Source organism: Gekko japonicus, unplaced genomic scaffold (genome assembly GCF_001447785.1).
Source record: "Gekko japonicus isolate JY-2015 unplaced genomic scaffold, Gekko_japonicus_V1.1 scaffold154, whole genome shotgun sequence".
Taxonomy (NCBI): domain Eukaryota; kingdom Metazoa; phylum Chordata; class Lepidosauria; order Squamata; family Gekkonidae; genus Gekko; species Gekko japonicus.
The window spans coordinates 1434344-1458490 of record NW_015172008.1 but is presented as its reverse complement, the minus strand read 5'-3'; the positions used below and the strand labels follow the sequence as shown (position 1 = coordinate 1458490).

Sequence of the window (24147 nt, the reverse complement as noted above, 5' to 3'; positions counted from 1 at the left end):
GTTGGTTGAGGCCTGCTGAAATTAAAGATCTGCAACGGTACACCCACCAAGCACTGCTACTACACCTTTTATATTCCTTTCATTGAAGGTTGTGACAGGAGTCTCTCCCCAAGCATTATTACCTTTGTGGAATGGGGAGGGGGGAGGCATTACAGCATTGGAATGGCATTGTGAAGGCCTAGGACATCGGATATCTGTGCTGCATGGGACAAAGCCAGGTCGTGGCGCCTTCTGATGGTAGAGCTGTCCCAGCTTTGGGGATGGATGACGCTCGTGTAGGAAGAAGACAGAGCCTCTGCTTCCCTTGTAGCACAGATCTTCTGACATTAATATCACAGCTCTGTGAAGATAACATGAGAAGGTGCATGGAAATATACACCGCAACATTGCTTAATTTCCAACATTGCTTAATTTCCAACTGAAAAGAGACACCAACCATGCACCCTGTAATCAATGGACCCAAAAGATCTCTGTTTTCCCCCAGTTAAAAGAATATAGTCTCTTGTGCCTTGTGCCCAGGACAACACTGGATGGCTCATTTGAATGGCTGTGGCACCACGGTGGTCCAAACATACACTTTCTCAAGTGTCAGAAAAAAGCAATAAACCAAGAAAAAGAACGTTAACCTAAAGGACCGTGCAATATGCAAAGAGACTACAATCATGTCTGATGATTGGCCAAAGTCTTTTCTGAAGTCACAATCCAGTTTGGTATAAACTTCTCAAAGCTTTTCCAACAGAATTCAAGTGTATAGTTTATGAAACACACCCCAAAGTGGTTCTTTTCAATAGCAAATCTCTAGTAAGTCAATCCCACTTAAAAAAAGAAGACAACATGCAGAAAGACATCCAGAGAAAACACTGGGGAAATAGAACTTTTAAGAAACCATTTTCTTTAAAATGTCATATTCCCTCATTTATATAAAAGGTAATGCATAACCCATACTGCTCACTAAACTTCTGCAAGAGTGGTTATGCTCCGAATAAATTGTTTCTCTGCCTTGCGACTACGATCAAGTGTCATTTCCTTGAGGTTTGACTATTACCCCTTTTGAGCTGACCAAATCTCTAGGCTGTACAGTCTACAAGGATTCTTACTTCTTTGGAACACAACTATATTTGTGTGCAAATAAACATGAGCACACAGGAGTATATATTCAAAGCAGCTCACTTTTGAAAATGTTCCCATTACTAGAATATTGTGTTGTTCTGATTTAACCAAAATATTTAAGAGAGGCAACATCACTTCTACATTTTCACCCCTACATTTGATTATGTAGGAGTTACACAAATCCAAACACCCTTCATTTTTTTCTTCTTCTTTGTGGTATTTTGAACAAAGAAGCAAGCTGAGATGTTTAAGACACTGAAAAAGGAGTTATCGACAGATCAGGATTTTCTCTTCCAAATTCAAAGCACAAGAGCTGTTTTTCATATATCACAAATGTGAAGACACAGAGGAAAATATCTTCCCCAAATGCCCAACAAACGGAATACATTCTAAATTAAAAACATGTATGAAAACTCTGAAAATGGCTTTCAGTGTGTCAGACTGACCTGGAGACCTTTATGTGTATTATACGTCTGGCAAAACATTTTCAGGCATGGTACAGAAAGCAGTGTGCCAAAGTATTGAAAAGTGCAGCAGAAAAAGCAAATTTGAAACATTAGTTTAAAAGGAAGCAAGCCTGTTGTCACTCATTGTATCATATAATGAATGAAAAGTTCAGTGGAAAGAACAAAAAATTTAGCTTCCTCTAAGTGGACTGGGAATCCAACCATCAGAGCCACATGGGAAGGATTCAACATGTATGAAGCTCAGGGATGCCGATGCGCCTGGCAGAAATAAACATCCTAATCTCAAAGCTCCAGTGAGTAGCCAAGGGGCAAGCAAGCACTGGTCTCTTCAGGCAGGGGTGGCTCTAGGCAGTTGTGTGCTCCAAAACCCCAATGTCTCACTTGGCTTTCCTCTTTCATGCACTTTAAGTCCCTTCCTCTGGCTACAGTGTAATTGGGTGACATCAGCTGGCAACCAAGTAAGACGCTGGAGCACTCTCACTTTGAGCAGGGCTTAGCCAATCAGAATGCATTGCTTCTAAATTGTTTGGGCTCTACATAAAGTAAGGGTGTTCCCTGCCCCTCCTATAGTCACCTTGCACCTGCAAACATGGCTCTGTTTCTGGTGCATCCTTACATGGCCTTGGCCAAGCGCTGCTGTGCCCTGATTTCACCACTGGGAAATGATCTGTGCATGCAAATGATTAGTAACACGTGAAAACACTGACTGAAACGAAAGTGTCCCTTCCTGGCACGCGGAGGGTAGAAACTGTCAGCATGGGGATGAACCCTGTAAAAGCGAATAAATTGGAAAGGAGTCAAGGTAAAGATCACCCTTGGGGTTGAACACATAGTGATACGTGACTTAACGACAGAAGGAACAAATGGAAGTCACTCATCAGCCACCACTGACCACCAAAAGGTGTTTTGCAGTCCACAGTCCACAATTCTAGAGAGCTGACCACTTGTCCTATCTAGGTTTGTCAACTCCTAACCCAACTCTTGTTCATAGCTTTGTAAGCAATATAATGATGCAGAGATGAGAGAAGCTCTGCTTGGCTGGACAGCCACCTAATAAAGGCAAAGCGGCACTGACTGAGTGTTAGCAACATTCAAGCCATCCACACTTTCCCTATGATGCAGGAAATATATTTCCAGCATCTTTGAAGTGGACAATAAGTAATGGAGATAGATTTAAAATATTTATGCTGTAAATATGACAAACAGCTTCACAAAATAGAAGGACCAGGAAAGATTTTTTTACTATCTCCAAGAGCAAAGAATAGCAGAATATAAAGCATATTGTGACACTGCAAGGACGAATGGAACTCTGGCCTGGTTTTGGCAACTCTGTCTGTGCACACACTAGTTCATTTGTATTGTATGCATTTCTTTCTTAAAAGTAAATTTAGACCCATTTTTTAAAATAAAAAAACCTTTAGGCTAAAATTCACTGTTCAGCTCTAAAAATTACCATAAAGCAACAAACCAAAGAACAGAATAATTACAGGACATGAATCAAAATTAGTTATCTGCAGGAAACCCCCCCCCCCAATTTATGCAGTTCTAAACAGCAGGTATGCAAAAATCAATACACAACACAATATAGTCCCCTGGGGTCTTAGAAAAACAAAGGAGGGAAAAAACTCATAAATAATATAAAGCAGAGAGATGCACCCATCGACATTACTAATATATACATCCACTTTAAATTACCAGAATGTAAACATAACTTAAAAAGAGAACATGAACATCTAATGCCTTCACTGACTTTATAGTTAAAATATCTCCAGTTTCCCCCAGATATTTGTCTTTTACTGAAATAGAAACGTTGTAATCACTTAAATAAATAGCTTGACCAGGCCTCTGTTCCATTGTCATTTGAATTTCCCTCCTAGAGGAGTAACTATTCTCCATTCAATGTCCTTTCTGAAACAGCCCCACCACCTGCCCACCTATTTTCTGACAGTGCAATAAAGTGTTATCGTGTCACTGGAGGTATTTCGGTATCTGGAACAGAGTCCTTGGTAGTGGAGCATTGCTACTCTAGCCAGGGCCATTAAAGTGACCCAGGAGCAAGCAAGGCAGGGCCTCTCCTCTCCATTCAGCCGTGGCACACGATGGGCAAGCTATGCCCATCAAGTGACATTGCCAGTCCTGCAGGATGCTTGGCTTGCGTCTGGCCACCAGTGGCTCTCCAAAGCAATGGCCCATGGAGAATTTTCCCAGTAAGGTAAAGGGCCAATCTGCCCAGGAGTCTAGCTACAGATTTCAGTTAAAATGTTGCACCAGGGACATGGAATACTTCTATTTAAGGATAAGGATGCAGCCATTATTCAACCAGCTGTTGCCACACGTGTATCACAGAAGCAATCATGGCCGAAATGGATACATAACCTCCCCACACCTTGTTGTAGCATTCTGGTCTCCATGCAGTAAGGCTTTGAAGCACCTCTGGACATGGTAACAAAGTACAGATGTTTAACAGACTCCCTTTAATAGATTTTGACATTTGAATCCAACTTCTGTCTGTCGAAACTTCTGTTCCTTAGTAGTAAAAAAGCAGCATTAGGTGCCAACTGAAAAGCAAATTAACCACTTGGGTTGTAATTCTGTCCTATTTACATTTTTAAAATGCATGGGGGGGGGGGAATCAAGGCTATTGCCATCCTTTCGAGGAACATGGCAAGGCATGACTCCGGCGACGCTAAATACTTTTAAAGCCCCAATGATTTCCCAAAAGGCAGGGGGAGAGAGGTTAAGCATGAAATAAATGAGACTTAAAAGTGCATCCACTTTGGCGAGATCATGCGTTTGTTGCTTTAGGGATCGTTACAAAACCATATTGGTCACTGTTCCCTCCTTCACATATTTTGAGCTGATCTTTCAAAGGCCAGCCCCCTGTTTTGCTTAATAAAACAGTGGTTTGCTTTTGGGTCCCCCCTCCCAAACTAACAGGGAACTAAAATGTAAAAAATTCACACTTTCTCAATTGACATCTTCCCCCCTTTTCAGAAGTGCATTTGCTGGCAAAATTCATTTTAGAAGTTGCTTGAACAGATAACATCCAAGATCTCTAACAGCCGTCAGCCTCCTTCTGCTCTCCCCAAGTGCTACAAACAAACCTAGAGGTGGGGCATATTCCTTACAAAAGACACAAAAAGTTGTTTTTAGACCAGTCTTTCAAGAAAAGAAGGCTCAGAGAATGCTACAGGAAAGTATATAGCCCCCGACCCGAGGACAACAATTATTATTTTTTTAAAAAAAACCTGTACTCTAAAGTTCTACCACAAGCCGTGCTAATATTACAAATCCAGCTTTGTCCAGAGGGTAAATGTTACTCTCCAAGCCCAGATAAGCAAGTTAAGGCTTTGCTTCCTTCTTGAGCTAAATTACTGTACAATTCAGGTGGCTGGGGGTCGGGGGTGGGTGGGAAACGCAGGAATTGCTCTCCCTTCTGATTTATACAGGAACAGGACATGACTCCTGCCTCTTATCTCCAGTGTACAATTTCAAGTCTCGCAACTATGCCATTGGTACAGAGCAGCCTCTCCGCAGAGAATTGCTGCTAACTGAATCCCACTCCAGAGTGACTTTCAAAGCAGCCCAAAGAGGGCAGCCATTCTTTTGAAAATCAGTGGTAAGTGATATGCAGTTAATTCCAGTTTAGTCACTTTCAAAGAAGTCCGTGGAAGCCTCCAGGGCGTTGCCCTTTGAGAGGGGCAGTTTCACGCATACAGTGTAGTCAGTATGTAGTACTGTGCCTAACTGATAATCGAAGAGATCAGAAACAAACCAGCCTATTACAAATGAATAGACTCAGAAGTGATGGGATGGGCAAGGAGGAGCTTTGTGCTGGTCCTGGGCTGGACATTTGGTTTGACTGCACAGCGATGAGAAAATGCACTAGCCGTCATAGTTTGGAACTGCTAAGCAGGTCATATTTTACAGCCGCAGGAAAGTGTAGCTACGCAATGTACGTTTCCCCCATTTATTCTATGTAAAGCCTTCTTAGGCGGTACAGAGCTCTGTATAACGAAGACTGGCAGGATGGGAAGTAAGCTTTTTCTTTCCGTTTCTCTTCCCAAAACGTCTTCCCAGTCTTAATAGAACAGTAACTCTTATGCATCACTGCTCACTAGCGCCATCTGTTGGATCTGGGGAATGCTTGTCAGGCTTTTTGGACTTCCTCTGAAGCTGCTCTTTTTCCTTCTTCCTCAGCTTTTCCCTTTGCTTCTCCATCTTCTCTTGCGCTTTACGAGCTCTCTCTATAGATGATTTCATTTCTTTAATTTTCTTTTTAATGACAGCTCGGTCTTGAGAAGGCATCATACCAAGGGCCTAATGTTAAAAGAAAGAAACAACAACAGTTTATTTAAGGCAGAACTAAAGTGATTTACAAAAACCAGTTAAGTTACACAAGAACACGACAATGATGTTCAGATGTAATGAACAAACCTCAGCCCAGTACCTCGGGCAACTTCCACCCCCACGTGCATAGCACCAAAATGGCAAACAAGAAAGTCTTTGACTGTGAATTAGGTGCTTTTGCAAACTGTGGTTTGTTTCTTGCTTACAGAACAGGATTCTACACCATGGTGTGCACCCAAGAACTCGACTTGCTGCTGTTCCAATCAAACCGAGGCTTGTTGGTGGTGTCAGTATTCAGCCAGCATCTTGAAACCCTAAGACTGTATTTTCTACAGCTGATGTCCCGGCATGGGCCCCGTCTCCTTACCACAATCTACTGAAACATGGAATCAGTCCTTGTGTGAAAAGTAGGCCAAGGAATAAGGGAAAACCACTCCAGGTTCTTTAGCCTACCGTTCACCCCAGGGCCAGTGTCATGTCCAATGCTGCTTGACTGCCTTCAAACTTTTCCAACTCATGCTACTAATGCAGTTGTATGCACCTATTCAGCCCCTTTGCTTAAGGCCCGTTGCTCCTTGAAGTGTATGCCAATTCCTTTGAACAGCCTCCCACTTCTTAGTCGCCAGCAGTTCTGGTTATAAACTAGTCCTGTGCAGCTGAGTGTTTCTCACCTATTGACCGCTGGCAATGGAAAGATGCTTTCTGATGCCTGCTTTGCCATGAGGATTAGAATGTTGCAAGAGGGGGACCTGCAAAAGGACTTTCACGGAAGAGAAAAAAAACACATTTCCCTGCTGGTGTCCGTTTCCTCCAGTCCTTCTCCACCATGCTGGCCCCCCCCCCCGCTCTGTCATCTGCTTCTTTCATTTTCTTCTCTTTGCCCCCTGCTTTCCCTCTCTAGCTCTGCTCTGCTTTCTGTCTTCATCCTCACCCTCCTCCTGCAGTCACCGGTTTGCCTGGCCACACGCCTTGCCCTTACCGTTTCCCCTATTTACACTGTCTGGGCACTTGCTGGCTGGTTAGTTGGCTGGGGAGGAAGCCTGTAGGTGGTGCAGGCAAATCATAGCCAGCTATAGCCTTGTCTTCTTAATGTGGTGGCCATGGTCACTGTGTTTTACAAACTACAGCACCTGAACTTAAAAAAATAATAATCAATAACTGCAGTTGTACTTCTGTACTTTTTTGTTGTGGTGGGATACCTGTCAATTCTTGAAAAAACAATTTACTTCTGTACTTTTTTGTTGTGGTGGGATCAATAACTGCAGTTGTACTTGTGTACTTTTTTGTTGTGGTGTGATACCTGTCAATTCTTGAAAAAAACAATGTGGTGTTTTTCTGCAAACCTGGCACGTCTCCAGGTTTGCAGAAAATTATGCCCTCGCCTCAGGTGGCTCCACTGTAAGATTTTTTTCATCCACTGTGTGCCGATGGTGGGAGAGGGTTAGGGTTAGGGTAAGGGTACTGGCAGGATGAACAGCATATTGAGTCAGGGTGCTGCGTGCATGCCGGAAATTGACTGAAAAGGTTTCCCAAGGCTGATCCCTTAGAGACGATGTGTCCAGGTTCAGACCAACATCATGCAAATGGGGGCTGCTTCCCACACTGCTGTTTTGCTGTACTTCAAACCACAGCAATTTATTTTTTTTTGCTGGAGGATCCCCAAAACATCATCCTCTAACCATTCTCATTCTGGAGTCTCCCGCTCCCACTTAGCCCCATTGTTTCCCAAACCTTTCTTTCTTTTTTTGGCCCCCCGAAGGGGATTTTTTAATTGCATTTTCTATATAGACTACAAGCTATAATGAGAATAAGGGAGGGGTACTACATTTAGAGGAGAAAGGAAAGATAACCACTACTGACTAAAAACCAAAGAGAGGAGATCATCAAATTAGCTTATATACAATGCCAAATCTTAAAATGCTACGTTTTATGAACTTAGTCAGACATGCTTTTATGACTTTTAAATCTTAACTTTAATTGTTATGAAAAGACCCCTCAGCATCTCCATGTTAAAAACCCCCAATATTTATCAGAGGCACCATTCAGAGTCCTTCAACCCTCATTTTTTCTTATCTTGTCTCTTCCGCAGTTTATAAGGACTTTTAGGAGCCGCTGCCCCCTTCTCAGACAGAGAGTCCTCTCCAGAAGACCCCGAGTCCAGTTCGCCACTGGACTTACTGTCCTTTTCCTCTTTATCCACCTCCTCCGGCTCACCCAGCTGGATTCTCAAAAAGTCCTGTGCTTTGGATACAGAGTCAATCTTTTCTTTTTTCCCCTGAAGTTTAAAGGTTACACCTTCTGGGTATAACCACCTGTAGCTGATTGCATTTGTTTGACGAAAAAGAATTAAATCTTTGTACTTCTTTCTCCGTTGTCTTATTTCAAATGGAATATCTTTCAGGATCCGAATAGCACTGTCCCCAATTTTCAAAGGTGTCCCCGCCGTCGCCCTTAGGATACAATCCCTCACGTGTCTCTTCGAGAATCTCATTACAATTTCCCCAGGCAGATTGTTCTTCTTTATGTATATGGAGTAGGACCTGTAGACCATATCCATTTCGCTCATAAGATAGTCCGCCTTCAGATCTGTCACTGGGGCCAATGCTTCGCTCATCATTTGCTTCAGATTCTCTCCTCTGCTCTCTGGAACACCCTGGAAATGAAGGACCAGGTTTGCCTTCTCCATTTGTAACTGTAAAAGTTGTTCTTCTGTTGAAATTTGCTTTCCCGCCAACTTTTGCACCTTTTTCTTCCCCTTTTGAGCAGTGGCATCAACCTCTTTCACTTTCTCAGCTGTTTGATCCATGATTTTAAGAGTCTCGTTGAGTTGTGTCTGCTGTGTGGTGATACATAGATTCATTTTTGACAGCTGCTCCTTGAGGTTAGTCATCTGCTCCAGCAGGGGGCGCAGGGACTCTGCCATCGTTTTAGCCAACTCGGTGGTTCCTTCCGGTCGTGGACTCTCGGCTGGTTTTGTTTTTAAAAGTTTCTTCTTCTCCGTCCTCTTCCCCGCCATCTTTATCGATTGCTTACTTTCGCCAAACTTTTAAAAGTCTCTGAATATGCGCTTGTACATGCCTTGGTAAGTCTTTCCAACAGTTTCTGCCGCTTTTACTTCCGCTCCCCCCCCCAGATCTCGCTTGTGAGTTTATGCACATGGGAGGGGCCCCTCCCCCGCTCGCTTTACTCTCTAGTCCGTGGGGTGGGGGAGCTTTCTTTTTAACTTAGCAATACCGCTCTAATCTGACTCACGTTCATGTTTGGTCATCCGACCTCGCTTTGCTTTCGTTTTTAGCCGCTCGATCTCCTGCGCTGGTCCCAGTCAGCGTCACTAGTTCCTTACGGACACTCAGCAGAGGGAGAATGGGGATGGAGAAGCGCCTCGATTCCCCAGCATCGCGCTGGTGAAGAGGCGACCTCTCAGAAGTCCCTTGGCCAGGAGCCTTTCGCCAGGCTCCTGGGGTGTGTGTGTGTGATGCATCACCCCCCCTCCTTTCTGCCTGTGTGCAGCTTCACCCCCGGGAGGTGTGACTGCTTAGCGCGCCACCATAAACCGGAAGTCCCTTTCCCAAACCTTTCTTGAAAGACTGCAGCCAAAGCAGGTTCGCTTGCCATGCGGACAGGAGACATTTTGATTTTTTAACCTTGATACCCATATTAGCATCATTTCACAGCCCTTGTCCCTTTGTAGATGGGCCCCTCCCCCACTCACCCAGAGGGCTTTTTACTCTGTACTGGTGTGCAGAGCTGGTATAGAAGCTGGGAAAGGAGCTACCCCTCCCCCGCCCAGGCTGCCCTGTAATCAGTGCTTGAGGGCTGGGAATTACCCCTTTTTCTCTCTTCCCCCAACAGACTCCCCAAGAGATTGAGCTCCATCCCCATTCTGCATACTGGGTAACAGCTGGAAGGAGATAGGAGGCAGCAGAAGCAGGACCAGTTGATTCTCTTGGACCTCTCAATGGCTTTCAATACCAATCACAGCATCCTTCTGGACAGGCCACCTGGGACAGGAGTAGGGGGTCCTGTACTTCAGTGGTTCTACTCTTACTTGATCAACCGATTCCAATAAGGTGGTGCTGGGGGACTGCTGCTCGACACCATGGCTTTTATGCTATAGAGTCCCATGGGGTTCCATTTTGCCCCAGTGCTATTGAACACCTACGTGGAACTGCTGGAAGAGGACATATGGGAACTTGGAGTGAGGTGTCATCAATATGCGAATGACACCCAGCTCGATTTCTCTTTAACAAAGCCAGCTGGGTCTATGAAAGGCTGGAATAGGTGCCTGGAGAAGATAATGGGATGGATGAGAACCAATAAACTGAAGTTCCATCCAGATAAGACAGAGTTGCTGTTAGTCAATGGAGAAGCTGCCTGGGGAGTGAGAAGGCAGCCTGTTGTAGATAGGGTTGTACTCCCCCTGAAGGAGCAGATTTGTAGCTAGGTAGTAGCACCTTTTAGCCGTTTGTTACTGTCCATGGGGTTTTCTTGGCAAAGATACTGGAGTGGGTTGCCATTTCCTTTTCCCATGGGTCCATGGGGTTGCAAAGAGTCGGACTCAACTGTGCGACTGAACAACAACAAGAAGTAGCACCCAGGAGGATCCTGGGCTACAGTTGTAGCCTGAGGTCTCCTCGGTGGAATGTAGCACCTTTTATCAGCTCCAGCTGGTTTACCCGCTACGGTCGTTCCTCAAAAAGCACGACCTGGGCACAGTGATCTATGTCTGATCACGTCCAAGTGAGATTACTGTAATGCGCTCTATGTGGGACCATGTTTGAAAACAGTTCAGAAACTGCAACTGGTCTACAATGCAGCAGCCAAGGATTGGTTACAGGCATCATATCACCCCCAAGCTGAAAGATCTGCACTGGTTGCCCGTCTGTTTCTGGGCATAATTTAGAGTGCTGGTTCTTACCTTTAAGGCTGTGAATTGGCTTGGGGCCGTCTCCTCCTATACCAGTCATCCCAATATAGTTAAGATCTGCCTCTCAAGCCCTGCTCTCTCTGTCCCTGTCTTCAGCAGTGAGGCAGGAGGCAACTACAGACAGGACATTTTCTGTGGTGGCATCTAGAACGACCTCCCCCTGGAGGCTTGCCTGGCACCTACTTTACTTTCTTTTAGGCATTAGGCTAAAACACAGGCTTTTAATTTTACCCAGGCTTTTAATTAGGGATTTTATCCTATCAGCTTTTTAACGGTCTGCTCTGTTTTATGGACAGTTTTCATGCTGTTTTTTTATACCGAGGTTTTTAATCGTACACTGCCTTCAGAAGGACTCTGAGGAGGTAGCATAGAAATATTCTAAATAAACAAACCGTGGTGGGCAGCAGCATACAGAGCAGGGCTGGAGCCCCAACGGAGAAGTGCTCCTGTCAGCTCTCTGATTTGACATATCCTCACTATACTGGAGTGGCCCATGGTCGGCAATGCCGACCATAGTTAGCTTAATTACACCATGGTTTGGTGTGATGTCACGTAACTACTTATGCTATTGCTTCGGTTCTTCCTGGTGATTCCAGACTTCTAAAATCCTAATGCATTGGTTACTGAATGTCCCATTTTCGTGATTGTTACTGGCTCACTATGTGTAATCTGCCTTGCATTGAGAAAGGTGGACTACAAATCAAGAAAAGGCACGTGATGACGTCGAATGCTGGCGCAGCGGAGCCGTAAGGACGTTGCTGGGCCGGAGGAAGGCGTGAGTCGCGCGCCTCAGGGAAAAATGAGATCTGCCATCTGAGTGCCGAGCCGACCCCCCGCCAGAGAGACTACCAATAATAACAACACGGAAGAAGACCTGGAGACCCGAGCCGAGAAACAACTCCAACCACTACTATAGGGGTGCTGGTAGGTAGTCCCACCCCTACATATGTGGCCCTAGTTAGGGAAATAAATGGTGATTAGCACCGACCTGTAAGCCGCTCAGAGACCCCTGGAAGGGGGTTTGAGCGGGATATAAAGTCTAATGAAATAAATAATAATAAATAATAATGTGAATAAACAAACAAACAAACAAACAAACAAATAAGAGCCTGTGAGTGCAAGAGGGGAAGTGAGTATTTGGGTATGGGTTATGTGCTGCCCCCAGCCAGCGTTTAACTGTAGTTAAGTAGAACTGCCATATATCTTTAAGAGCAGTTGCCCCTGGGAATTGAAGTCTTTAGTTAGACATCCCAAAGCATCCCTGTGACTGGCTGATTAACAGTCATTTCCTGCACCCAGAGGCACGGGGATTTGAGTTTACAGCCTTCTTCCCGTCTCTTTGTCTACTCTTTAAAAGGCAAGGGAGGTGAGAGCACGCAATCTTTTTCACCATGAGCCAGTGAACTGAATTAGATTACAAAGATGTGAATTTCACCAGTTATTCAGCTTTGATTGTGAGTAAAGAAATCTTCTGAATGCATGTGGAGCTTAATAAAAAATGATTTAATTCTACTTTACTCTGGCCGTGCGTTGAATCACGTCCAGAAGGCGCTGCTGACTCTGACTTGGCGCTAGACGGAACAGGTTATGAGATCCAAAATGATGGCTGTGTACATGTAAGAAATGCCTAGAATAAAACCAGGTTTTCTCCTTCACGTTTTGGGGTTTTTTTAAAACGTAATTTTTAACAATACAGTGATACAGTGCATTTTCTACATTCACATTGTCTGTTGGCACCTTCGTAAGGAATTTCACTACCCAAGTAGGATAAAGTACCCATTTAATACTGCAGAGTGATGGAGTCAGCCACTTAAGTGCAGAAAAAATTGAAATTTGAAATAATTCCTCATTACTTGTCTAGAGATACAACATTCCTGGCCATGTATTTCCATCTCCTTTACTTTCCCATGCTGTCTCTTTCCACGTTAGAAAACCCTGTGACAAACTTTGCATATCAAAATTATCCATTAGATGTTAACATTTACCCAAGGCTTGATTGTTCAGAGATAATGATGTCTCAGACTTCCAACTGTTACACCATCAGTGCAATCACACAGAGAGTCCTCTCCAGAAGACCCCGAGTCCAGTTCGCCACTGGACTTACTGTCCTTTTCCTCTTTATCCACCTCCTCCGGCTCACCCAGCTGGATTCTCAAAAAGTCCTGTGCTTTGGATACAGAGTCAATCTTTTCTTTTTTCCCCTGAAGTTTAAAGGTTACACCTTCTGGGTATAACCACCTGTAGCTGATTGCATTTGTTTGACGAAAAAGAATTAAATCTTTGTACTTCTTTCTCCGTTGTCTTATTTCAAATGGAATATCTTTCAGGATCCGAATAGCACTGTCCCCAATTTTCAAAGGTGTCCCCGCCGTCGCCCTTAGGATACAATCCCTCACGTGTCTCTTCGAGAATCTCATTACAATTTCCCCAGGCAGATTGTTCTTCTTTATGTATATAGGTAGTAGCACCTTTTAGCCATTTGTTACTGTCCATGGGGTTTTCTTGGCAAAGATACTGGAGTGGGTTGCCATTTCCTTCTCCCGTGGGTCCATGGGGTCGCAAAGAGTCGGACTCGACTGTGCGACTGAACAACAACAACAAAAAGTAGCACTCAGGAGGATCCTGGGCTACAGTTGTGACCATGTATTTCCATCTCCTTTACTTTCCCATGCTGTCTCTTTCCACGTTAGAAAACCCTGTGACAAACTTTGCATATCAAAATTATCCATTAGATGTTAACATTTACCCAAGGCTTGATTGTTCAGAGATAATAATGTCTCAGACTTCCAACTGTTACACCATCAGTGCAATCACAGACTCCAGCAATTTAAACTCTTTCTATTATACATTATTGGTACCAAGGGTTTCCTCCGTGCCACAGAGTTTATGGGAATTCTTTCCCAGTGATGTGGGGCATTATCCATAACAGCATATTCCCCTGGTGACAAAATTCTAGATTTTATTTCCAGCACTGGTAGGCAATTACCTTGAGCTTACTGCCATCCAGCTGAAGAAGACGTTCTCCATTTACATTTTGGGTACTGAATTCTGGAACATACTGTTCTAAATTCAGGCTTATTAGCCAGTTGGAAACTTGCTGCACACTCCATTCTTGAACGGTGCGACTTGGGGACTGGCTATGCTTGGGAGACTGTCCATCATCAAGGATCTGTAACAAAATGTTGCACAATGTAAATTATTGGGGGGGGGAACAGTATTACCACTAAGCATCACCAGGGCACATCTTTCAATGTTATTCGAATACTGTGTCTGCTTGGGATATGAGATCACAAGAACAGCCTTGCTGGGTCAGACCAACATCCATCCAGCCCAATGTCCTCTTTCAACAGTGTTCTAATCTGTCTTGCAAGGCTGTTGTGAGGATAAAACAGAGGGCAGGAGAATGATATGGGAGAGATAGGCCAGGGGTAAATGTAGTAAATAGCAGCCGCGGTGGCTCAGAGGTTAAGACACTAAGCTGCAGACGGGAAGGTCGGTAGCTCGGCAGTTCGAGACCCAAGTGCTGCATGATAGAGTGAGCTCCCGTCTTTGACCCCAGCTCCTGCCAACCTAGCAGTTCGAAAGCAAGAAATTGCAAGTAGATAAATAGGTACCAGCTGCTTTGGTGGGAAGGTAACAGTGTTCCATGTGCCTCGGTGTTTAGTCATGCCGGCCACATGACCATGGAAAGTCTTCGGACAGTGCTGGCTCTTTGGCTTGGAAATGGAGATGAGCATCGCCCCCTAGAGTCGGATTTGACTGGCTTTCAAGCAAGGGAAACCTTTACCTTTACTAAATGTAGTAAATAAATAAATGTTCCTGGCTGCTCACAAGCAGAGTATGAAGCAAACTGCTCTCCTTTTGTTGACTTTCACCAGCATCCAGTACTCAGATGCCTACGGCCTCAGATCATAGAGGTATACAGCATCAGAGAAATGGATCTGAGTTACAAAACACATATTGATGTATTACTTTTCTATACTGAACAACTTCTAGAACTCAAGGAGATTCACAAATGATGAAAACAACCACCAGTGGTTTACAATATATCTAACAATACACCCCATATTCAAAAAGCCAAAAGCATCTACTGTCTCTTTCTGATTATCTGTATGAATAGCTTTATCCCTGGACAACCAAGTTCATGGATAGTTCATGGGTATTATTAACAGAGCCAATTAACAGAGAGAGTTGGCAAGCTCCCTCACACGGCAACAGAGAGATCTGCAGAGAGCATTTCTGAAAGGAATCATCATATTATTAGGAAACCACTCATGGGTGGACTTTTTGAAGGCTGATAAAACATTCATTTGAGTTTTAGAATATAAAACTCAGAAGAACATGTACAGAGTTTGAGAGGATCAGGATGTACAAGTCTAATTGCTTTACTGTGCCTTCAACTCTCTTAGGCAACAATTCTTTTGCAAGGGATACAACTGAAGTATAATAATAAAACAAAAAATTACCTATATCTATGGGGGAAAATATATATAGTATGATACCCTGTTATGCCAAAGAGTCAGAGAGACCAATAGGTTTCAATCACTTTCTACTGAAATCACCTCTGCCTGAAGAGAGGTAAGGATTGGTGTTAAAACTATAAGTGTTAAATCTACACTTAAAACTGGACCCTATTTTCAAGAACTTTTTAAAAAAAGTCATATACAACAAAAAGGGCTTTTGAATGAAAGAAATGACTGGTGGTAGTAAGTCAGGCATAAGTTTCAACACAAGAATCTACATTGTAAAAGAAAACCTGAAAATGGAGGGGGGCAGAATAGCTATAGCACTGTGTAACACAGCAAAACATGCAGTATTGTCTCACCTCATCATCAATCATATCCAAGCTCTGACAGAGTCAGCAATAAAGAAATGGGAAAGAAAAAATTATGGAGAGAAGTGACAGAACATGTAAAACTGTTTGGATAACCAGAAAGGGGACTGGGAAAATATTCCATGGACGCAAGAGCTTGTGCCTATGGAAACACTAGGTGTGGATCCTCCTCAAAGAAACCTGTTATAGTTGTAAATTATTTTAATAACAGTTGTAAATGATTATCTACTTATTCCTCAATAATCCTATTTAAATCATCAGAACAATTCTGGAGATGTGCATTACAGATTGATTGCAAACTCTCATGCTTAAATATGGAAAATAATATCCCACTGCAAAGCAAAACACACCATCGTCAGCCTCATGTGCAGGCTCGTAGCTAGGCAGGCAACACCCCCTCCCAAATCTGCTATGCCCTGCCCCCAACCCCCAATCTCCCCTGGAACTCAGAGGGCCGGGTATTGGTGGCAGGAGGCAGTGGCATGAGTGGCGGCGGCTGGGCAGGAGGCGACCTGGGGCAGTTTGGCTGGCTGTGGCACCCGCCAAAGTCACCTGGCCTGGGCTGCTCGTCTAGCATACAGAGGCTCATGAAACTCACAGCTGTTTTTCACTAGCAGATGAGCCGCTCTGCAGCAGCTTCTGTGGGGAGGAGGCAATGCTGGCTGGGTCAAGGGCCCTTTCCCTGCCTGCCTGCCTCCCTCCCTCGGCAGCATAGGGCATCTATACTGCAGATGGCCAGACAGAGAACTCCCTGGAGCCGGGGCTTATCCTTCCTCTCCCCGGTTCCTTGATATGCCAGCTTATGGCCGGGTACTGCAGGCAGAAGGCTATGAAACCCACTGGGGATGCAAGGCCTGGTGTGTGTGTGTGTGTGTGTGCGCATGAGCACCCCCCCACCCTCCCTGACGAGGAGCTCGGAGCCAAGTGCTCTTGACAGTGGCTGGGCAGGCTGCACTTCCTCCAGCAGGCAAGTCTTGTCCTCCCTTGTCCCCACCGACTTAAGCGCTGTCTCTGCCTGTCCCACCCCAACCCCCTGAAAGCCCCCTTGGTGCCCCTGGAAAAAACTTTCTTGCTATGGGCCTGCTCACGTGATACCTGTTTTTAGGTTAGACCACTTCACGGGGGAGAGGGAATCAAATAGTTGCATGTGCTGTTGCATGAAAACCCCAGTGTGCCCTTCACACTAACATTACGGGGGGGGGGGCAATTTGCTGTTCACCTAGGTAGAAGCATCTGTCTGTCAAGTTCCATTTCAATGTTGTATGAGGAAGTGTGTGTGCACAAGAAAGCTCGGATCTCGAATAAACCTTTGTTGGCCTTAAAGGTGCCCCACCGGACTCAAAATTTGTTCTGCTGCTTCAGACCAACATGGCTGCCCACCTGGATCTATTACAGGAAAAAGGTTAGACTTGAACCTTCTCCTTCTGTATACTGAGAAGCACTCCAAGCATTTGATCTCTCATCTGCATTCTGAAGAGGTACAGTCCAGAGACACAAGGTGCCCTTCTTCAAGCTCGGTTTCTATTAGCCAGACATTAGACTTCCTTACTCCTACTATTTGTAGCTTATAAGCAGCAACACTGTACTATATACCATATTTTTCCCTGATGTGTTACGCAGCTGATTTGAATTATCCTTTTCAATGAATTACATATCAGGTTATAATTTAATAGACTACATTATGTCCTATGCAGTTTTCAGAGTTACTGCTATTACTAAAGGGCCCTTTGGCTCCAAATGCAATGTGTTATAATAAACCTCACTGATGCTCAATGCCCTCTGAGGCCTTCCCTCTCTTCCCCCACCCCCCCGCAGCCCACCAACAGACACATCATGTTGGGCCTCTGAATGTGATTAGCAGCCCTAAAAGTCTGCTGCTTCCAAGTTCAACTGGAGAGTTGTTTAGTCCATTAATAATAACTCCATTGGGAGTAATGCATTTCCTACAATATGAATAGCTCATGGGTCAGATACCTCATCAGATGACAGCGCTATGGAGTGAGAAAATCCTGGGGTTTTGGGTTCTGTCCCTAATCCGCTTAGATCAGCTGAACTGGTGCTGCTTGGGCTGAAGTCATCATTGAAAGTAAAATTCTGTAAAGGATAAGACAAACAGCTACCATCAGCTGAAGAACAGAGGATCCGCCTACATTTCACAGGAGAATTGCCCCCCCCTTGCTGAGCAAGCATAGCTGAGGACTGATTGTGACAAGTCACTGCATTGAGCTGGAATGCACGGAGGAAGCAAAAATATTTTTTTAACGATTTCTGAAAATGAGAACCAATGTTTTAATTGCATTCCAGCTGTGAAGACAGCTATGCGTATTCCTGGTTTGGACTTGTACTCAGCTGGGAGCACAGGATTTATCTGGAGGAAATCAGCTGTGTACACCACAGAACCTATTCTCAGTCCCTGTGAACTGAAGTATATTGGCAGGGTCTAACAGGAGTTACTCACTCATGTCTGGACTATATAATAAATGTTACTGGGATCTTTCCACACTATGTAGCATACTCTAAAGCTCCATTCACAGAAAGGTGTTTCAGCTTTATTTTGAGATACTTTCAGGAGATATATGGGAAACCTCTATCCATATGCGTTTCTGCCTAGTGTTCTTGGATACCTATGGAAACTCTATGGAGTGCCTTAGATATTCTTGCTTATAGAAACAGTATATATAAAATTGGACACTCATCAAAATTTAAGCACAACCATGCACATCCATTCTCAAATGCCCTTGCTAATTTATGCAAGAGTTTGTGTATCCAATCTCTAATAACTTTTTCTTCCACCAGACAGTAAATCCAGTGGATTGGATAGGAAGTGGATTCAGGATAATTGACTACACCAGTAGAATTCCAGTATCTGTGTCGGAAACAATTTTTTTCAAAGTTTCTAACACAAATCTAGCTTTCCAAGACAGCCTCATCAGTTCTAACGGCTCAAGCAGCCGTGATTCTAGTTCTCAGAAGAGCGTAATTTCCTTAAACATACAGAATGTGCTAAGACAAGAGATACAATTGATTGTATCACAACATTAGTCTTGCATTAGAATTTCAACCAGAAAGCAGGTGTCTGGTATACCTGTGTATGTGTTGTCACAGAGTTTGTTTCTTTTTTTTAATAGCCATTTTGTAAATCATTCAACTTATATATTATATTACAACTACCTTGACAATGGGAAAGACAGGAGCACTCAAAACAAAGACATGGACCAGACATTTTCCTCATTATAAATGTAATGAACAAAGCATCACAATTTATAGCAAGGATGAAAAACAAAGGAGCAATTCTCAACAGACTACATTGTGAAATACTGATGAAATTCACCCAAATAGCCATTGGAAGAATTTTGCAATGGCATAAATCAGATCTGGAAAAATATTGCAGTTAACAGAACCTCAGAATCAAGTTATTCAATGAAACTTTTGAGGTTAATTAAAATAAGCAAATCACATAAAATTTAAATCCAGCAACAATACAGAAACATAAGCCTGTTTTGATAATGCAGCTTAAAAGAGGACTTTGAAAAAGAAAAGCATTCATATAATTAAGCTTTTGGCTCCAGCATAGAAAATTATAACAAGTGATATTTTTGGATAAAAATGCAAAGGAAATTTTTGAAGTTAGTTTTCATCAGCAGTTATGACATTTTTACAACTAGCTTTCATTATTTGTAAAACACTAGGAATATCAAGTTGTGAGTTGTAACACATTGAGCACAGCTTTCTTAGGGCCTAACTAGAAGAGATGCTGGAAGATCCACCTTATTTATTTATTGAGGATATTTCTATGCTGCTACCTCAGGATCCTACTCGAGGCAGCTTACAATTTAAATCACCAGAATATTAAAAACAAGCCATTAGACATAAGCAGCATAAAAACTATCCATAAAACAGACACAATCATTAAAAAAAATAAAGCAGACCATTAAAAAGATAAATGCTGCTAAGATGAGCTCCCCTGACGAAAAGACTGGGTAAAAACAAGTGTTTTTGAATGGCACCTAAAAGAAAATAAAGTAGGCACTAGGTGAGCCTCAGGGGGGAGGGCATTCCAAAGGCGAAGTGCCCCCACAGAAAATGCCCAGTCGCTAGTCGCTACCCATCTTACCTCTGAAGATGGAAGCGCTCAGAGAGCTGGGCTAGGAGGCAACAGTCCTTCAGGTACCCTGGGCCAGGTTTTCATTGGTTGAGAAAAGGACTGGAGGAACAGATGGGCACAACCTGCTGATCCCTTCTTCCCCTTACCTGGCCTGTCCTTCTCCCACCACGAGTGGATCTTCTCAGCTTATTTTCAAGTCAAACAGCAGTGGCAAAAGGCCTCATTTTGGATTAGAGGCCCCAATACATTGGAGGAGGGGGGGACACAGAATTTAACTAGGGTTGCCAATTATGGGTATGGAAATTCCTGGATATTTGGGGGTGGAGCTTGGGGAGGGTGACGTTTGGGGGAAGGGATGTGATGCCACAGAGTCCACCCTCTGGAACTGCCATTTTCTCCAGAAAAATTGATCTGGGTCGTCATAATTCCAGGAGACCAGTCATAATCATCAGCCCTAAATTTAACCTTTTCACCCTCCCCTGTACCATTTTGCCAGATGAGACTAGCTCCTTTGAACAGTGACAGAGATTCCTATCTTATTTTCCTTTTGAGGGGGGTAACAACATCAGCGGGTTGGTAACCTGTGGTTTACACTGGTGAAGCCATGGGATAGCCCCTCCTTCCCGGAACAGTTCTTATCTAAAATAAAACCTAGGAGACTTGAAAAAATGCTGGTAAAAGCTGGTCATAGATCTCTGAGTGTTCTTGTCCAGTTTTAGATTCTCGGTCCATTTCTGGTCCTGCAGTTGTCAGATCCCAAGGTTAGGAAACCCTGAACTGTTTTCTTCCCAAAATAGCACTACCACCCCTGCTTCTAGAAATATCTGTTGAATCGTTCCTTTTTGGGGGATAACAACTTGAAGACCTAAATAAGGTAAAATCAGAGGATCTGAGGAAGTGCCATTTTCTTCACGTCAAATGAACACAGTATTGCTTTACAGCCTTCCTGTGTAACTGAAGGAAGCTGACTTAGAAGCAATCTCCAGTGATGCTAATCAGATGAACGACTGGTGCATTTTTAACTGCTATATTTTGTCAGAAAACATGTATAAAAAGAACAATGGAAGAGGCAAACGCAGAGAGAAATGAACAAACCAGTGTAGCCAACATAGATCATATGCAAACGTCAGACCGGAGTCCCATCCCTGCTGAAGTACAGTAAAGCTTTGTTATATTGGAAATGAGGGTTGCCAGTTAATTAAATACTTTCAATTATTGTTCTGTGCAACTTCGTACCCACAGAAATCCACAGCTGAAGAATTTGGGACTTTTCAGTTTAGGAAAGAGACAAGTAAGGGGGAACATGATAGACATTTATAAAATTATGCATGGGATGAAGAGAGTTGACAAAGAGCAAATTTTCTCCCTCTACCACCATATTAGAACTCAAGGGCATCCAGTGAAGCTGATGGGCAGTAAGTTCAGGACAGACAAAAGGAATTAATGCTTTAAACACAGAGTGATTTAAATGTGGAATTCGCTGCCAGAAGATGTAGTGAATGCCACAGGAATAAACAGCTTTAAAAGGGGATTAGATAGATTCATGGATAGGTCCAGGGCTATTTTTGGGCAGGAACGCACAGGAACGGAGTTCCGGCTGGCTCCCGAGTTGGCCACGCCCACCAGGAACTCATTAGCATGATAGGCCACACCCAACATCAGAAACTCATTAGGATTGGATACGTTAGGGGTGTGTGGCCTAACATGCAAAGGCGTTCCTGCTACAAAAAAAAAGCCCTGGGTTTTGACAACAAACAGGGTAAACAGAATAAGAAGCAAAAGGTGGGTGTGGCTGGATAAGCACCCTTCTGGTAACATGTGGGTGCGGCCTAATATGCTAATGAGCTGTGTTGTCAGGGTGTAGCCTAATATGCTAATGAGTTTCTGCTGTTGGGTGTGGTCTATTCCTGCTGGACTTTTTCTACAAAAAGAGCCCTGGATAAGTCTAACAAATGGCTACTAGCCTTGGTGACTGAGGGAAACCTCCATATTCAGAGGCACTAATCCTTTGAATCCCAGAGCCAGGAGGCAACATCAGAGGAAGGCCTCAGCCTCTCTGCCCTGTTGTTGGATCTCCAGAGGAACTGTTCAGCCACTGTGTGAGACAGGATGCTGGACTAGATGGACTTTTGGTCTGATCCAGCAGGGCTCTTCTTATGTTCTTATGCAATGATGACAACCTCCACACCTGGTGAGACCCTTCCCTTCTCCCCAAGCCATGAAGCTGTCCTATGCAGCAGGCAGACAGCAAGCCAGCTGTCCAGGAGCCCTCTGGCAAAACTGGCTCCAGCCAGCTGAAAGGAGACTGAGGGAAAGGAGGCGCCCAAGGATGAGGTCAGTTGGAAATGCCATCTGTCAAAAGCCCTGCAACAGATGGAGGCGTTAGGCTGGCCAGCTGCAGAGGCAGGAATGGGGCACACGTCAGAAGACACAGAGGTATGGTGGTTTAAGGGGAAAGGTTTGCCCTCTGGGTGATCTTAGTTAACTGAGCATTCTGGATAATCATGCCAGGTAACAGAGCTTTCAGTGTACTTGTTTTCCTGAACTGAGCCTTCTGGATAATCATGCCAGATAACAGAGCTTTCAGTGTACTTGTTTTCCTCTCTATAAATGCTATGATGCTTTTAGCCCAGCTTCTGACTAAATCAGTTTTAACTAAGTACAGATCTGTGATAAAACTAAATATTTTAAACAACGACAACTGTAGAAAGTCAAAAGTGCTTAACATCTCCATACTACAAGTGCTTGTCAGTATGCAATCTCCCAATGTGTTCAGGTCTCCAAGCACCAGAAATCTGGATCAGTGATGTCAAATTCTGAAAACATATACACAGAGAACAAAAGCATAACCCCTCTCCCGTACTCTTATTAGCTGTTTTTCCCCCTATTTCACAAAGCAAGACAATGCTGCTGTTTATTTATTAGTTTAAATATTATTTTATTCAAATAAGATTCTATAAGTATATGGTTTTGCTTTAATTTTTGGCTTCCTTGGTCCAATTACTACATACATTCCATTTGGCTGCTCCCAGAAAAGTGTGACTTAGACACACAAAAGTCCAGTGTACGTATTCTGAAATGAAAGCCAAAACAGAAGCAATAACAAATCTCCATGAAAATGTGGATGCTGTGGGCATAATCAACTGATAATCAATCCTGAGCATATAAATGGAAGATGTGCAATGAGGCTCTGCTTCAATAGGAATGTCTCAAATTGTACCATGCTGCATCAAGGCATGGTTTTCGAACACAGGAGGTTTTGCCTTTTTTCCATCACACAGATAATGAAATGCTCAAGAAACATTGCACAAAAAACATTAATACATGGAGACAGGTGTATGTCATGAGCTACCATGCTAAATGCAACATGCACATACATACAAGGGGAACAATACACATCAGAAATAATTCAATTTTCCTTAGTTCAAAGAACTTCAGAATGGAATTGAATGTAATACTCAAGATGGACGAAAGAAACAACTTGTCCAGAGAGACACAGAAGTGTGAGAATGGAGAATGCAGAACAGTGACCCTTTTTAGTTTGCCAGTTTTGCAACTGATGTGTTAAAATTGTACTTGGAACCCAACAGGGTATTTTGTATACTGTAAAAAAACTTTCATGCACTTTCATAATTTAATATGTACTTTATGCTTTAAAAAGTGCAAAGATATCAAAGAGGGGAACAGATACAAAATTAAAGGATTACCAAGCTAGAAGGCTACATAACTATCTGTTCAAGTTGCTGGAACCAATCAAACCCCATGCAATTTATTTATGTATTTCCCACCTTTCCTCCATACAGCTCATGGTGGCAGGTAGTGGGTTCTCATCCAGGCCTTGACCCAGATGTGCTTATTTTTCATTAGCTGGCTGCATCAGACCCCACTCTGGGCATGTAACTTTGGGGGAAAGGAGGGCCTCACAGGAGTAAAGAAGAAGAAGAAGAGATTGGATTTATACCCCGCCCTTCACTTGGAGTTTCAGAGCGGCTTACAAACTCCTTTCCCTTCCCATCCCCACAACAGACACCCTGTGAGGTGGGTGGGGCTGAGAGAACTCTTTCCAGAACTGTCCTTGAGAGAACAGCTCTGACAGAACTATGGCTTGCCCAAAGTCATCCAGCAGCTGCAAGTGGAAGAGTGGGGAATCAAACCCGGTTCTCTCAGATTAGAGTCCACACACTTAACCACTACACCAAACTGGCTCTCACACCAAAAGTAGGGAGCTAAAGTCTCTTGCTAGGAAAACTTGCAAGGTGTCCAGGTGGAATGCTTCTGATAAGGACCTGTTGATTCTGGCTAATTCAGTTACTGGGCCAGATTTTTAACATGCCAAACCCTGTATTGCCACCTT

The 24147-nt window shown here is 43.7% G+C and overlaps 1 protein-coding gene across 1 annotated transcript in view; it reads right to left on the bottom strand.

The window, feature by feature from the left end:
• Positions 1 to 5392: 5392 nt before the first annotated feature.
• The window catches only part of PPP1R9A (protein phosphatase 1 regulatory subunit 9A), a 195785-nt gene continuing 177030 nt past the window's right edge, over positions 5393 to 24147 (bottom strand). Inside the window, exons 17-20 of the mRNA XM_015420199.1 lie at positions 17663 to 17782; positions 15680 to 15703; positions 13841 to 14023; positions 5393 to 5897 (exon numbers count right to left, since the gene is read on the bottom strand). Of these exons, the coding sequence (XP_015275685.1) occupies positions 5685 to 5897; positions 13841 to 14023; positions 15680 to 15703; positions 17663 to 17782 (540 nt within the window). The 3' untranslated portion in view covers positions 5393 to 5684. The remainder of the gene's footprint in view (positions 5898 to 13840; positions 14024 to 15679; positions 15704 to 17662; positions 17783 to 24147) is intronic.